Source organism: Hipposideros armiger, unplaced genomic scaffold (genome assembly GCF_001890085.2).
Source record: "Hipposideros armiger isolate ML-2016 unplaced genomic scaffold, ASM189008v1 scaffold_549, whole genome shotgun sequence".
NCBI lineage: Eukaryota > Metazoa > Chordata > Mammalia > Chiroptera > Hipposideridae > Hipposideros > Hipposideros armiger.
Genome location: NW_017731899.1, coordinates 395,457 through 411,052, shown reverse-complemented (window position 1 = coordinate 411,052; position 15,596 = coordinate 395,457). Strand labels below are relative to the sequence as shown.

Sequence of the window (15,596 nt, the reverse complement as noted above, 5' to 3'; positions counted from 1 at the left end):
AATAACTTCACAGGGAAATATTTATTTCATGAGACTCTCACGGGCTGTCCTTTGCCCTCTCCCAACAACAGATGAATTCCTGCCCACAGAGGGAAACCATGACCCTGCTCTTTGAAGCAAGCAGACCGAGGCTGCTCTGAGTGACACGGAGAGGAAGTCTCCTGGCCTGGCACAAAGAGGGTCTCACAGACACCCGCCCACATCTGTGGCCACAGACACAGCATGCATGGAAAAGTCCAGCAGGCCCTGCACGGCAGCAGGCGGGCCCTGGGGCTGTAATTCCAGGACGAACCAACCACAAAGGGAGGCCCAGAGCCCAAATCAGGCAGGCCTTCAACATTCTCTCTGGACAAGCCTTAAAAACACCTTTGCACTAGCAGTCCCACTAATCATAACCTAATTTAAGTCAGAATCCTCTGATTGAATAGTCCTATAATTTATATTATACAATAACCCCAAACTCGCACAATGACATAGAAACAAAGATGTTCACTGTGGGCTTCTTCACAGAGCCAAAATATTGGGAACAACTGCACTTCCAACTCTAAGGGGCAGATTAAAAACATGGCATTTTGTCCACGAACCAGGATAAAGGCATCCACAAGACAGATGGTCTCTAATAGTTTTAACGACATGAAAAAAGTTTTGCACTTAATAAATACGAATATATAACAAAGGATCTGTCTGGTGTGGGGGTAAGTAGGCAGGTCAATAGACCCATCTTTCTCACCAATACGGTTTGTGTTCTAAAAATTCACAGTTGGCTGGGCTGGCTGAGTGGCTCAGTTGGTTAAGAGCTCGCTCAAGAGTTTGAGCTCTGAGCAACAGCGGTTTGAGTCCAGCGTGAGCTGAGCAGCCGCTGAGCTGCCAACAGGTAGCAGGATGGCTCAGCTCAAAACAAAACAAAACAAAACAAAACAAAACAAAAACTCACAGCTGGCAAAGCAAGATCAAGGCTCTTATGGAATTGAGAGAAAAGCAATAAGCGACATTCAATGTGCTTTAAAGATGCAGTCAATGTAAGTTCATGGTGGTGGGGCAGGGGTGGATGGCTATAGAAATAGTATAATGGATACAGTGGTACCCAAGGACGTCAGAGCTGGTGGTGCCTTTCCCCCAGGCAGTGCTGGGGGGACTGGGAAATCCAGGGGGCAGCAAGGCGTGGTATCACACTAGACAAGAGTGGAAAAGACTCGCTGGTGGAGAACGCAAAGGAGAGATGACCCAAAGCTGTGCGCCTTGTTCCCTACGGGCTGACTAGGAGTGGACAAGAATGTGGAAATCCCTACAGGTCCTAATAAAGGCCCTGAGGGATGTTCTGGGGGCCAGCTTCCTTTCCTGGAGATGTCTGGTCAGGATGAAGAGGCTGCTACCTACAGGCTCCACATGGGCACAAACTCGTAAGCTCTGAAAGGCCAGACAGAGCCAGCCACAAGCCAGACCAGATCAGCCTGTGCAGTGAAGGTGCCAGCAAGGATCCAGATGACCCCTGTGAACACAAGCCCCCTTCTTCCCACCACCCTGAGGTCACAGCGAGATACCATCCTATGAAAATCGGACCAGGGGAATACAACCTAAAGAAACGAGCATTTATCCAAAGACACAGGCTTCCAAGTGCTGCCACTTAACAGAAAGAGACTATACATAGTCAAGTTTACAATGAACTTCTACCACCTCCTCTACCCAGTATAGTGGGAGCACTCAAGGACAATTACATGTGTCACTGAAAAAAATTTGTATGTAATTTTTTTTTGCTTGCTTGGGTGGAGTGAGTTTTCAACCTTGAAACATGTTTCACCTTAAACTTTTAGTAGGCAAACCACAGTTGACACGTTACCTTGAGGCCCCAAATGTTCTTGGTGTTGCTGAGTGGGATTAGGGGAGATTTTTATTTGCCTCCTTTCTGCTTACCTATGTTTTCAAAATATTTTGCAATAGGTGTGTTGTTGTTGTTGTTGAAGAAGATTGCTTGGTTTACTTTCATGTGTCTTGGCGAGACACCTGCTCTCCTGTTCTGCCGGAAGTGGGACGTGCCAAAGGACAAACTCACCTGGCAACGGGCAGCCAAGGATCTCCATTCTCATGCAGATGCTCCCACTGTCAAACCAGGACTGCGGGTTGATGCGAATGTAGCGGGCCACCATGGGGACCGGCAGCTCATTGAGCACAGGGATCTCCTTTTCACTGTTTCCTTCAAATATCTAGTTACGCACAAGGAGGGAAAGGAGAACCTTTTAGAGCTTGATTATCAAGGCATAAAAGAGTCAGTAATTCGCTCATTGCACAAGGTCTTACTGAAGGGAAAAGAGAACTGAATCAGGCCTGGACCGTGCCTTGAGGAAGCCCCCATCTTCTGTGGGGAGAGGGTGATGCTTAGATGTCAGAGCTGAAATCTAGTAGTGTCACGGCAAAGGGACAACCACAGAGCTCTGGGTCTTTGGGAGGAAAGGACCAGGCAATGTTTCTAAGATGAGGTGCCTGCCATGTGAACTGGCCTTCAAGGAAAACTCTTTAGATCTGTCGGGACGGGAGGGATTCTAGAGAAAAGGAGCAGCAAAAGCTGGAGAAGCCCAGAGGTGGAATTGAGAGGGAAAAGAGCAACTGGCTCACTTTTTCTAGAACACAGGAGTGTGTGCTGGGGTAAGAACAAGAAAGAAGGTTGAAAACAGAGGCTGCGGTCAGATGGTGCAAGACACTGCACGCCACGTCAGGAACACGCACTTGAGAACCAGAGGAAAGGAGTGACATGGTCAGAACTGGCTAACCTGGAGCGAATCGTGGAGCTGAGAGATGGGGGTCATTAAAGCAGGTTGGGGAACTATTACAACTGAGTAGCTGGGAGGGGCCTCAGCTTACCCAACGGCCACCCAACTTCCAGGGCTGACCTGTAAACTGTGGAGGAGACTGCACCCCAGAAGCTCTGACTTTTACATGAGCCCTAAACGTGGGCTACTTGGTGCCGAGCTTCTGGCATGGAAGTGGGGGTCACTGTCCCTCAGACTCAGTGGTCGATTTGAGGTGACATGGAGGCAGCAAACACCCAGCTGCAAACCCAGGCAGGGCACACAGGGCCTCTCTTTGCAGAGCCCTGCACAACCAGGCCCTGCGGTCAGAGGGCAGCAGGGACTCACCATGTCTTCAGATCCATTCTTAATGGTGGTCCATGTATGGCTGTCGTTGCTCACCATGACCTTATAGGAGGTCACCCAGTCACTCCTAAGAGAAAATAAAACACCATTGGGACTACACATGGTTTTTTTGGTTTGTTTTTTTTACCTGTTTACCTGTTTCAGGTAGAGGTGTAGCAGTAAGAAGAGTAGGCCCTGGGTGACTCCCTGGCCCCACTGCTCACCCTCCCTGGGCCTTGGCCAGATAACTGACCACCAATGCCACTGTGCCATTCTCCATAAAATGGGAATCACTAAAGTTACCGAGCTTAAATGAGGAATGTGAGCATTAAATGATCTAGTGCCCTTTAAACACTTAGGACAATGCCTAGCCCCTATTAAGCACTAAATGTTGGTCACACACAATGAGATACACTAATGTGTATATACTTGTTTATATTGAACATTGGTATCATACACGGTAGTAGCTTAATAGAGTGCTGTGTGACAACCTCAGGAAAAGTTGCAAGTTAGTCTGAAATTTCATTTGGGAAACGTAACTAACTAGATCCCACCAACCACAAAAACAACAGCTTGAGTCTCTGAGAGACACTGGGTTTCTCCTTGGCTGTCACAGCCATGTAGTCAATCCCCCCACCACCCAGAAACAACCCAGTGACAGCTGGGCCCAAAGCCAGGCCCCTGTCATCACGTCCTACTGCACAGAAATTACTGGGGGAAAATGGCCACAATGTGACTTCCCAGAGTGGAGGTCAATTTGATAGGTGTGGCAAATAAACAACCTTAATGTGAAAAGCACATTTTCCCCTCTGCCTCGGTTTTTTTATAACATGAATCATTAAGCAAGAGAGAAAAGTCTTCCTGGGCACCTTTCTTCCTAATTTTTAAAATACTGGAAGGAAACATGATTTGCTAATCTTTTAAAGGAACATTCTGCCAGCTGAGCACTTGGAATCGTTGCCCTCCTGTGAAATCTTGGTCTCAGGATCCAGTTACATCTCAATAAAGTTCTGAGTTTCCAGTCCGAATCGATACTGTCTAGTAAAGTTTGATTAGAAAGAGCGCCTGGTTCCCTTCATTCTGGTTCATCTGACTGACTTGTCACAGAAATTATTCTTAAGTGTTTCATGCGTGTTTGGAAGCACACCCTCACCTCCAACCTTCTCCTCTTCTTCTCTCTCCTCCCAACCAGCTTTGTCTGAATTTCAGCTGGAAGCTGGAATCTATGCAACGTGTTCCTCCTCAGAGGGGTGTGGGCTCGAGCCCACGCCTGCAGATTCGGATGCTGTGAGTGTGCCTTTCGAAAGGCACCTCAGCAACAGCTCATGTCGTTTGCACTGGAAAAATGTCTTCACCCAAATAGCAGCCTGTTTTTCCACATTCAAATAATTTCCAACTGCAGTCCCTTTTGCTGTCTGTTTATCTGCTGATAATGCCCTGTGGTGATCCGGGGGGCACTCTGCAGAGGTGAGGGCTGTACCCTCCAGAGATGGAGCTGGGAAAGGTAGGAAAGCCTTCAGTCAAAAGCACACAAACATCAAGAGAGGGGTAGAAAGAAAAATTAAGATAAGTTCTCCAAATCAAAGGAGAGAGAGAGAAAAATGGAAATGACACCCAAGTAACAATTACATAATCTTAAAATATACTTATTGGGTTGTTGGAAAAGTCATGATGCATTTTTGCAATGAAAAACATAGAAAGAATACGTCATGACTTTTCTGACAATCCAATATACATATGGACAAATCCATGACTTATGTTTGAGGGGTAATTAGCTGTTTACATGGCTCAGACCTCTCTTTTGAACAGCTGACCTACATCATGTCCTTCTGCCAGTATGACCTCACCACTCAATGTCTCAGTGACATCACAAATTTAACATGCTCCAAACCAAACCATTCATTTCAAACCAGCCAACCTGGGGTCTGAGTCCCCGCCTCAGAAGAGTACCACCACCCACCCAGGGAGGCCAAATCCTCATAGTCATCCTTGGCACCCCACTTTCCCTCCCTCCCCTGTATTGACTCCATCACCAAGTTCTGTCAGTTTTATCTCCCACATCTTTCTAGAATCTTTCCAACTCTCCATCTTCACTGCCACCACCTCAGCCCATGTCCTCAGGCCAAGATTAATGCAGCTGCCTCCAGTTGGTCTCCTGGCATTTAAATTGCCTCGCCCCCACCCCAATCCATCCTGCCATCAGAGGCTTAATTTTCAAATGAAATATTATGTCATCCCTGCTAAAATACTGCTCTTACTTTAGTGTTTAAATCTTCATCCTGTTCTACCAAACCCTTGCTTACCTCTTGTTTTCTGTGCCCTTTCTTCCAATTCCTGATACTGATTATACTCTCTGTTGCCTCAGTGCCTTTGCACATACTGTTCCATCTGTCTGGACTTCTCTCTCATCCTTCGTCTGCCTCTAAATTATTCAGACTTCAAACCTTATCAGAGAAGCCTGTCCTAATCCTCCTACCTAGCCAATTTCTTTTCCTATATGGTCTTTTCTTTCATAGTTTAATTTCGTTTTAAATCCTTTCTAGAATTATCTGATAGTGTCTTTATCCCCAATTGGAGTATAAGCATCTCACGGATGGAGCAAGGAAAGACGATGGTACTCCAGTACACAAAAGGATGCTGGCTCTCCTGGAGGCCAGAGTCAGGGACGGGACAGCATAACGTTTGGTTGAGTTCTTCCAAACATTTCAGAAAGAAATAGCACTTTAAAAAGCCATGCAATAGAAAAGGGGAAGTAGTTTACAATTATAAATTTGGCATAACCTTGATATCTAAATCTGATGAGGACATGACAAAAAGCAAAATTATAGAAAAGTTTCTTTCATGAGAATAGATACAAGAAAATCCTATGACTGAATCCAGCAATATAGAAACAGGATATTACATCACCACCAAGTAGAATGTATTCCAGAAATACAAGCAAGGATGGTTTAGCCACAATTATAGTCATTCAATATAATTCACCACATAAACAAAACTAAGTAGAAAAATTGTGATCACTCTGATGGCAGAAAATGCATTTGAGAACATTCTATAGCCATTTGTGTTCAAAAGGAAAAAAAAACAATAAAAAACACCTCTTAAACTAAGATTAGAGAGGAACTTCCTTAATCTGAAGAAAAATATCTACAAAAAAACCCCAAAAACCCACGATGGAAGAATATAGCCTCGCCCCCTACAGTGAGGGGTCCCAGGGCACACACTGCAGAATTTGCTGGGACCCGCTTCAGTGGCTCCAAAGCTTGTATGTACTGACTCATTTCAAGAACTAAGTTTCTATAATGTGAAGAAAAAAAAAATCCACACAGCAGGAGTTGCACATTCTCCTGTTATAACATTAGAAAGTGGTTTGATAGCAGCTGGAAGACTTTATTCAGTATTTTCTGAACATGGACATGATATGGAGCTGCAGCAACTATCCTAAGCCCAAAGGCAGTAAGTGTGAAAAATGAATGTTTATTGATGTTGGCTCTGCCACAGTCAACCAGCTGAGTAAGTGCCCATGGCTGCAAACATCCAGAAGCTCTTGTCAAGTGAAAAGAATGAGGTCATACTTGATGAAAATAAAAACAACATGAAAAAAACCCTGACTTATATAGCAAATGTGTCAGTGATGTGCAGTAGGAAAATAATAATCAAAAATGAGTCAATTGGAAGCTAGAAAACAATGTGTCTTGACCTGTACCTCACACCATACAATAACCAACTCCAGATGGACTGCAGGTCTAAAGGTGAAAGGTAAAGCAATAAATCGTTTAGAAGAAAACAGCATGTACATATATGCTCAACTGTCTTAGTTTTCCAAAGTCATTGTCCCTATTGACACACATGAGTTTTTTGTTGAATATAGGTATTCCTAATATCGTCTCCAGTGTGTGTCTTCCTTTTCATTCTCATTGTGGTTATCTTTCCATGATGAGAATTTCTTAATCTTTACATAGTCCAATTAAATGTTTCTTTCTTTACAGTTTCCAGTATTCGTGCCCTTTTCAATAAATTTTTGCATACTCTAGATTATAAAGATATTCTCCCATGTTTTCCAATCTTGATATGTTGATTTTTCCCCCTCTTTTTGTAATCAGCCATGGGTTTATTAATTTTATTCATCTTTTCAAAGCATTAACTGTTAGCTTTCTTTACTCTCTATTATTTGTTTCCTATTAGACTGAACCATATAAAACTACCATTTTTATATAGATCAAAACGGTTGACTATCAGCAATTTTCTAAGGCTCAAATTAATATTTTATTAATTTCTACTTTTTATTATTTTCTTATTGGTACGTTCTTTACGTTGAATTTGCTATTCTTTTTGTATAGTTTCTAGAGGTTGCTGAATTTTGGTCTTTCTTCTTTTGTAATATATGCATTTAAGGTTATAAAGTTCCCTCTGTGCAGTGCTTTATTCCACAATTGTTCCATAATTTTGATGTCATATCTTCACTATCATTCAGTTCAAAATACTAATTCCTGTTGTTATTTCTTCTCTGATCATGGACTATTTAGGAGTATAATTTTTAAATTCCTAGGTGTTTGGATTGCTCTAGTTATTTTTCATTACTGATTTCTAGTTTAATTCCATTGTGGACAGAGAACATACAAGTACTTTGAATCATGTCAATCCCTTGACATTTGTTGAGACTTTTTTGGTGGCTTAGCATATGGTCAATTTTGGCTCCATGTGCTCTTGGAAAAAAATGCCGATTCTGTAATTGTTGTGTGCAATGTTCCACACACATTATTTTGATCAAACGTATTAACTGTGTTCAGATCTTCTGCATCCTTAATGATTTTTTTGTCTGCTTAGTCTATCAGTTATAGAAAGAGGTGTGTAAAAGAATGCCAATCTGATTATGAATTTATCTGTTTCTCCTAGTTCTCTCAATCTTTGCTATGTACTTACTATCAAGTTAGCTATTGAGTGCATACAGATTTATCACCATGGTGTATGAATGGTAGATTGACTTTTTTATGATTATGAAATGTCCCCTTTTATTTTTATCAGTGCTTGTTGCCTTAAAGCCAACTTTGTTTGCTATCAGGATAGCTAACCCTGCCGTTTTGGCTCCGATTGATGTGATATATCCCCTTCTATCCTTTTACTTTTAACCTTCTGTCTCCTTAAATTTAAAGTGTGTCTTTTCTAAATAACATATGGTTCAGTTTTCTGGGCTGTTTTCTTACAGACTGATAATACTCTTCTTCTATTGGAGAATATAGTTCATTTAAATGTAATGTAATTACTGCTATTTTTGGACTTACACCTACCGTCTTACTATTTGTTTTCCATTTGACCCATCTCTTTTGTTTTTCTTTTTTCTCTCTTTATTGTATTTTATTTGATAATCAAATACTTTTATTATTCTATTTTCTCTTTATTAAGATGAAATAATAAAGTATGCCATTATAACTATTAGGTATAACTATTAGGTATAACTATTAGGTATAATTACCCTAAAGATTACAATATGCATCTTTGAGATACTAGTCTCATTTAAATTATAATTTCTACCACTTCCATGATGATTCTAGAATCGTGCAACACTTGAAGTCGATTCATCATCTATCTTTTGCATTATTTTGGACTTCATTTTTAATCCTCTATATATCTTAAGTTAAATAAGACGTTACTACTATTGTTTTTTACAGTTAATATTTATAAATCTACTTATTTACGCTTTCTGGTACTCTTCATTTATTTTGCATTTCCATATTCCATCTGGGATCACTTTCGTTCTGCTTGATGAACCTTCTTTGATATTTCTTTTAAACCATGTATGCTAGCAATATTTTTTTTCAGTTTTTATTGCCTGCGTATGACTTTGTCTTCATTTTTGAATAACACTTTTGCTGGGAATTCTAGGTTGACATTTATTTTCTTTAAGTACTTTAAACATTTGATGTGATTGGCTTCTGAGGCAGTCTTTTGTTTACACACACACACATTTTGAATAAATGCTGTTGTGCATTTAGCAAATGTACAATAAAAGCACACGTAAAGAAATGAATGCTAATTATTTTAGCTCAACCCCAGTGTCGTTGTGTGCTACGTAAATAAACTTGGCAAGTTGCCTAAACCTTCTGAAAATAATAAAGATACCTACAAGGAGGTTATATATTAATTTATAAATTGAGAGATGTTATAGTATATTGGTTAAGACCTCAGATTTTGAGGTCAAGAAGCCCCAACTGAAGCCCTAATCCTTCCACTTCCTAGCTGTGACCTGTGTGCGAGTCACGTGACCTGAACTGCAGCTGTAAGATGAGGTAACAACTGTACGTCTTTGCACAGTGAATGAGCATAATGCCTGGAACATAATAATTGCTCTACAAATCTAGCTCTTATTACGAATAATACTACCATAATTAATACCTTATCAAGTGCTATACCAACATATAAAATTACTAGTTGAACTGTAAACATAATTCAGATGCTCCCTCCAGATGCTTCAAGTTTAACACTTTGTGCCCTAGTAATGGTAACAATCTATTGCAGCCATAAAGAAATTAAGCATTAATTAATTAAATCATAATTAAAACTAAGAAGGTTCATAGTCCAGGGTGATAGAAGAGATATTTGCCAATCAGTAATGCTGTGAGGGGATTGAATTGTTCCAGAAAGTTCTAGCTACATGTAAAAATTAAAGTGACGTGGAATGTGTTAAGTCTTGCTCCTAACCCTGTGGTTACTATATCACCAATATCATGCCAGCTTCTGAAAATACAAAGGTAAATTACATATAATCTCTTTACTCAAGGCATTTATAGGTTAATGAAAAAGACAAGGGAGTGAATTGAAAATTTCAAGAGAATATGATTCAGTGCGGTGTTGAGGCAAGTACATGAAGTAGTGGGAAGACAAAGAAATGGTGTGTGGCTCAGAGGAATGAAGGAGGCAGGGGGCAGGTTAATGAATGCAACAGACTCCTTATCAAACATAAGAGCTGCATATTTTGTTCTTTCATGACGGGCACATCCATTGTTACAAGAAAGCCAGCTTCAAAGATCAGAGCTATAATGTCCATGTTTCCTGGTCTCCTGATCCTTGGGGAAGGTTTGAAATTCACAGCCCTTTGTGGCTTTTTTTCCACTTCCCTCAGAGAGATTTTTCCACATCACAAAGCCACCTTGACATTTAATTCTCAGTGACTAGAGATTTCAACTCAAAGCAATACAGCCCAAGTAAAGAAGTATTTGTGTCAAAGACTTTCTGACTGCAGCAAGAGGGAGAGGCTATGCTGACTCCAGCCAGCTCCCTCACTTAAAACAGAAACAAAAGCCAAACCAAAAAACAACCCTATGCATGTATGAGATACTACACTTCCTACTAATCCAGCCTTCTTTCAGATTGGGACAACAGAGAAGGTGGGCTACAGAGAAAAATATTGGAACACATTCATATATTTTAGTACCTGATGTGAATTTGTTTAAATAAGAACCAAGAATATCCACCATTAACAAAATGGCAGACTAAATGCTTACAGAGCCTTCTACTACAGCACAAGATCCTGGTTACACTAAAACAAACAAATGTTTTAAACCATCAGTGGGCATGCAAGCAAGTGAAGGAAATCTCCAAAATAGGATGGGGGAGGGCGAAGGGGAGAAAGAGCTGTGAACTGAAAAAAAAAATTATATTAATATATATACAGAGGGTGCCCCCAAAAATGTACACACATTTTAAGAAAGGAAAAACACTATTAAAACTGTAATACTCAATATATACTGATAACAAAAGATGAATACAAGTCACATTTGACTTCTGCAATTACAAGAGGTGCTCAAAGTGGTTCCCATCAGCTCCAGACTCTTCTGATTACGGCAAACTACTGCTTGAGCAACATTGACCAAACTGTCCACTTGTACACATTTTTTTTGGCACCCCTGGTATATAAACAAAAAAAGGTAGAGTTGCCTCAGGAAATAATGCATATAACAGTGTGCAGAGACCAAAACACTAAGCTTGGAACAACAAAAGGGAAGTTGAACCAGGAACTTTTTCGTGGGCGCTCCACGGGGGCTAAAATGGTTTCAGAACACTAGTGCCCATTGGGCTCCCAAAAGAAGCACACACAAATCTTCTCTAAAGAAGAGTCTTCGATTTAGGCTGTCAGAGGTTTCCTTGAGTTCAATCACATAGGAACTCACAATTTTAAAAAATCATTAAACACATAAGAAAACATTCCCCATGAGAAAGAGACAGCAGAAACAAAAAGCAACCAACTTAGATTCCAAAGAACTTAATTGTCTATAAAGAAAACTCAGAAGAAACTAGAAATATTATTAGACTTGATAAAAGAGTTCAGCAAGATGACTGGATATAAGCCTACTATACAGAAATTAATTACAGTTCTATACAACAGCAGTAAAACATAAGGTACTTAGAATAAAATAAAACAAAAATGTGCAAGATGTTTATGGAAAAAACTTTATTGAAAGACATTGTAGGAGACATAAATAAATAGCAAGCTATACCATATTCATGGATTAAAAAATCTTACAAACATGTCAATTCTCACACATAAAACCCAATATTAAGGAAACTTGGCAAACTGATACCAAAATATATATGGCAGAAACTAATCACAATACTTTATGAGAAGAAGAAAGACTAGGGGGGAACTGCCCTATCAAGATATTAGAACTTATTTTAAAGCTTTAATAAGACAGTGATATTGATAGACATACAGACAAATTTACAAATGAAACAAAATTGAGAGCCCAGAAACAGGCCCATGCACATGTATAAACTTGGCAGAGATGTCTTGTATATAAATCGGAAATAAATGAACTATTAAATAAATGGTCTCAAGGCAACTGGATATCAAGATAAAAAGAAACTGAAACTGGACCATATATGTCACATCATCCACAAAAACCATTACTGAAAGTATTAACTACTTAAATGTGAAAATTAAATCTTAAAACTTAAAAAACATTAAAGAGCATATGGGAGAATTACTTCATAACCATGAGGTATGGAAGGGTTTTCTACATAAGACCACCAGTCTAACCATAAAAGATGACTACATTGAACTACCTTAAAATACTAACTTTTGCTTTTCTAAAGGCATCATCAAGAAGCCAGGAAGTGAAACCTTAAGCTGGGAGAATATATTTTGAGCACATTTAGCTAACAGAAGGATTAAGATCCTGAAAATATTTTCAGAATTCTATAAATCAATGAAACAAAAAATGGAGGAACATGACAAGTATTTCCCAGTAAAGATAACTCAAAGTAAACCCAGGGAAAGGAAAGAAGTCCAACCCTATCAGTGGTGAGGGAAGAGTGGGTAAGGTGACTGGCATATGGCTAAACAGCAGTACGAATGAATGAACTACAACCAGGCAACAACACCAACTATCCTTTGAAGCATAACGTTCAGTGGAAAAAGACAAGTTTCAAAAGCTACATAAAGTACAAAATCAGTTTTATAAATCTCAAGAAAGATAATTTTTTTGCACGTGTGATACATACATAACAAGACCTTAAAAGGCAAGGGAATCGTAAACCCCCAATAAGGAGAATGGTTCCAATTCTGGGAGGAAACCCATAGGTGGGCTCAGGGAAGAGCATGTGGATCATTTCAACAGTACAGGTAATGTTCTCGCTCTTCAGTTGCATAGTGAGTTCATGAGAGTTGGTTTTATCGTAATGCTTAATACCTTGCATTTCTTTTGTATCCATCGAATATTACATAACGACAAAGAGAAAATATTTATTTGAATGGTGTACAATAGGCTTCTGTCCAAGAAGATGCTACGTTCAATTCTTGTGATGGGCTGCATGTGAAGATGCCACAGTCACCTCTTAAAAGAGATATCCTAAGAAATAAAACATCTTTGCACTTCTGATTTCTTATAAATACATAATTTTCTTCCCTCTTTGAAAGAGCAACTATGCCAACATTTTCTAATAATAATTCATATGGCACTTCAGTTTACAAAATGCTTCCACACACACGATCTTTTTTTAAGAACAAGCCAAGTTTAATCATTACTGACGTGGTCTTAACCTGCTAACTAGGTGGGCAGAAGGAAAGGATCAGATCACTTTTATTTCTCTATTTCTGGATGCTCTGGGCTCCCATCCTTTGGTCTTCATTATGCTCCTCTTTTCCCTAACTTCTAGGTACAGAATTTCAGTATCCCCAGATCAATCACCAACCTTTTGGGGTATTTACATGTCACAAGCCCCTGAAAAGTCTGTGTTTCACTTTCCTCACTAATAAATTGTCAGTGACATTTACCCCTTCCTCAAAATAGTCACCTGGGGAATTACCATCTTATTTTGAATTGTTTAGTGTGGGATTTCTCAACCTCAGCCCTATTGGCATTTGGGGCTGGAGACGTCTTTGCTGTGGGAGTCTGTCCTGTACCTTTTAGGATATTTAGTAGCATCTCTGGCCTCTACCCATTAGATGCCTCCCCTCCACCCCCAGCTTTGTAGCAACCTATTCCCCAGTCATAACAACCAGAAATGTCTCCAGACATTGATAGATATCCCTTGGGGGGCAAAATCACCCCCCAGTCAAGAACCACTGCTGTACATGCCGATGTGGGGCCTCTTCCCAGTCAAATACAATTGCTAGGACTGCCCAGGGCCTGTCTGCATTCCACAGTGCAATGGAATACTCATGTGGTTTGGGGAGTGCTCAGGAGAGCACATCGAGCCTTGGGCTGGAATCGGAGGGTTTCCAGAAGTCGCCAGCGGCCAGTATGATGACCTGGTCATTCTTGCCAGTTGGGCTCATGGTGGGTAAAGAACAGAGTGCACCTCCCTCTGGAACACGGCTTTTAACACTGTGTAGAAGGAGCCAAACGTTTTCAGAAACACTAGGAAACTTCAACTATGGTAAGTGGACCATGAAGTCAAACACTGATTTGTCAGATGGGAAGGAATTTCCTTAATGTTTATTTGAACTCTAATGTCCATTTTGGAAGACAGACTGGCATGGTGGGGGTGGGGGTGGGGGCAGGGTGACTTAGATTTCTGTGGTTACGGTTTTCTGGCTAAGCCCTAAGTTTCCCATCCATTGAATGGAATTATGGAATGGAATTAGTGAGAGGTACCTAGAAAACCAAGCAAACCATTAAAAAGAAGTGATTGTCACCTCCAGTAAAAGCAAAAACATTGCACAGGAAAGGAAATGTAATTATAGTACACCATGTGACCCAGCTATAAATAATGGTTCTACAATGATCATAATGCAAAAATTAAACACCAATTTACTTAAAATTGATACTATTATATAACTCCTTTGGGAGGATGGGAGGAGAGAGATAGAGACAGAGAGAAAGAGATGGAGGTAGGTCAATAAGAGACTTAAATTCTCACCTTTTATAGAAAACCAACAGATAATAACTAATTTAAAAGAATCAAGAAACAGTACTAAAAGCATTTTGTTCAGAAATACAGGGATAAAGGAAAATAAAATAGAAGAAACAGCTAAATGGTTTGCAGTAGTGCCTTGAGACACCAGGTAGAATAGGGGCTGCTATTTTTAATTAAAAGTAGTGCTAGTTGACTTTTTAAAACTACACACATGATTTGTTAATTAAAAAATAAACCCCCATATTTCTATCTCATTTCTGCTTCACTCCTCGGGTACTTTTTCAATTTTTCAACCAAATTCAGGGTCACTGTCTTCCAATGCATGCAAGAATTGAGGCCAATTTATACTGCAGTTACAAATTCAAAGCAGGATTAAAAAGCAGAGTTTCTTGTTTCTTTTAAGAGCTTACATTTTACTGTGTTACTCTGGAGAGAAAGTCAGTGGAACTTTGAGTAAAACTGGAAAGCGTTTTGCTTTTCACTTCCCAGTGCCCGCCTTGTGCTCTAAGCATATTGCCAATTGACTACTCTGCTGGCCACGCTAATGTTATTTTTTAGATAGACTTTAAAGAAAAACCTGAGATCAGTAGGTTGTTTCAAAAGAAGAAAAATAATGGATACTGTGCAACTTTGCAAAGATTTTAACTTTTAAAAATGCTTACAAAAATCATGGGCTCAACTACTCCCTCAGCCTAGACTGAAGCTAGTCTAATATGAAAAGTCTCCCCCGAAAGTGAGAGGTCTTGGTAGAAACCTGGAAGCTTCCTACCAGGCATGAAAGATGGTATCAAGTGAACACAACCCACACCACGAGACGCGTACGTTCTCAGCCAACTGGAGCTTTGAGAGGGAACGAACCGAGCTGCCAGGGACAACTCCTGGAGCTGGCTGGCATCCTGGAAGCAAAAACACTTGCTCTGCCACGTCCTAACTCTGCCACCTCGGGCCCTTCAGCTCTCTAACAGTAAATGGCTAAACCCTGACTTCCACAGATGTGGTAAGGAACAAAGTTAACACATACAATGCACGTACCACTCACGCAGTTCAACACATGGTAGTTATTTTCATCATGGCTGCCTTGTAATGAAACGTGACATTTTCCAGTGCTGAATGGCA

General features: G+C 40.2%; 1 protein-coding gene across 1 annotated transcript in view; it reads right to left on the bottom strand.

The window, feature by feature from the left end:
- Positions 1-15,596, bottom strand: part of CPXM2 (carboxypeptidase X, M14 family member 2) — a 116,351-nt gene that overhangs the window by 33,122 nt on the left and 67,633 nt on the right. Inside the window, exons 4-5 of the mRNA XM_019669180.1 lie at positions 3,132-3,216; positions 2,051-2,201 (exon numbers count right to left, since the gene is read on the bottom strand). Coding sequence (XP_019524725.1) covers positions 2,051-2,201; positions 3,132-3,216 — 236 coding nt within the window. The remainder of the gene's footprint in view (positions 1-2,050; positions 2,202-3,131; positions 3,217-15,596) is intronic.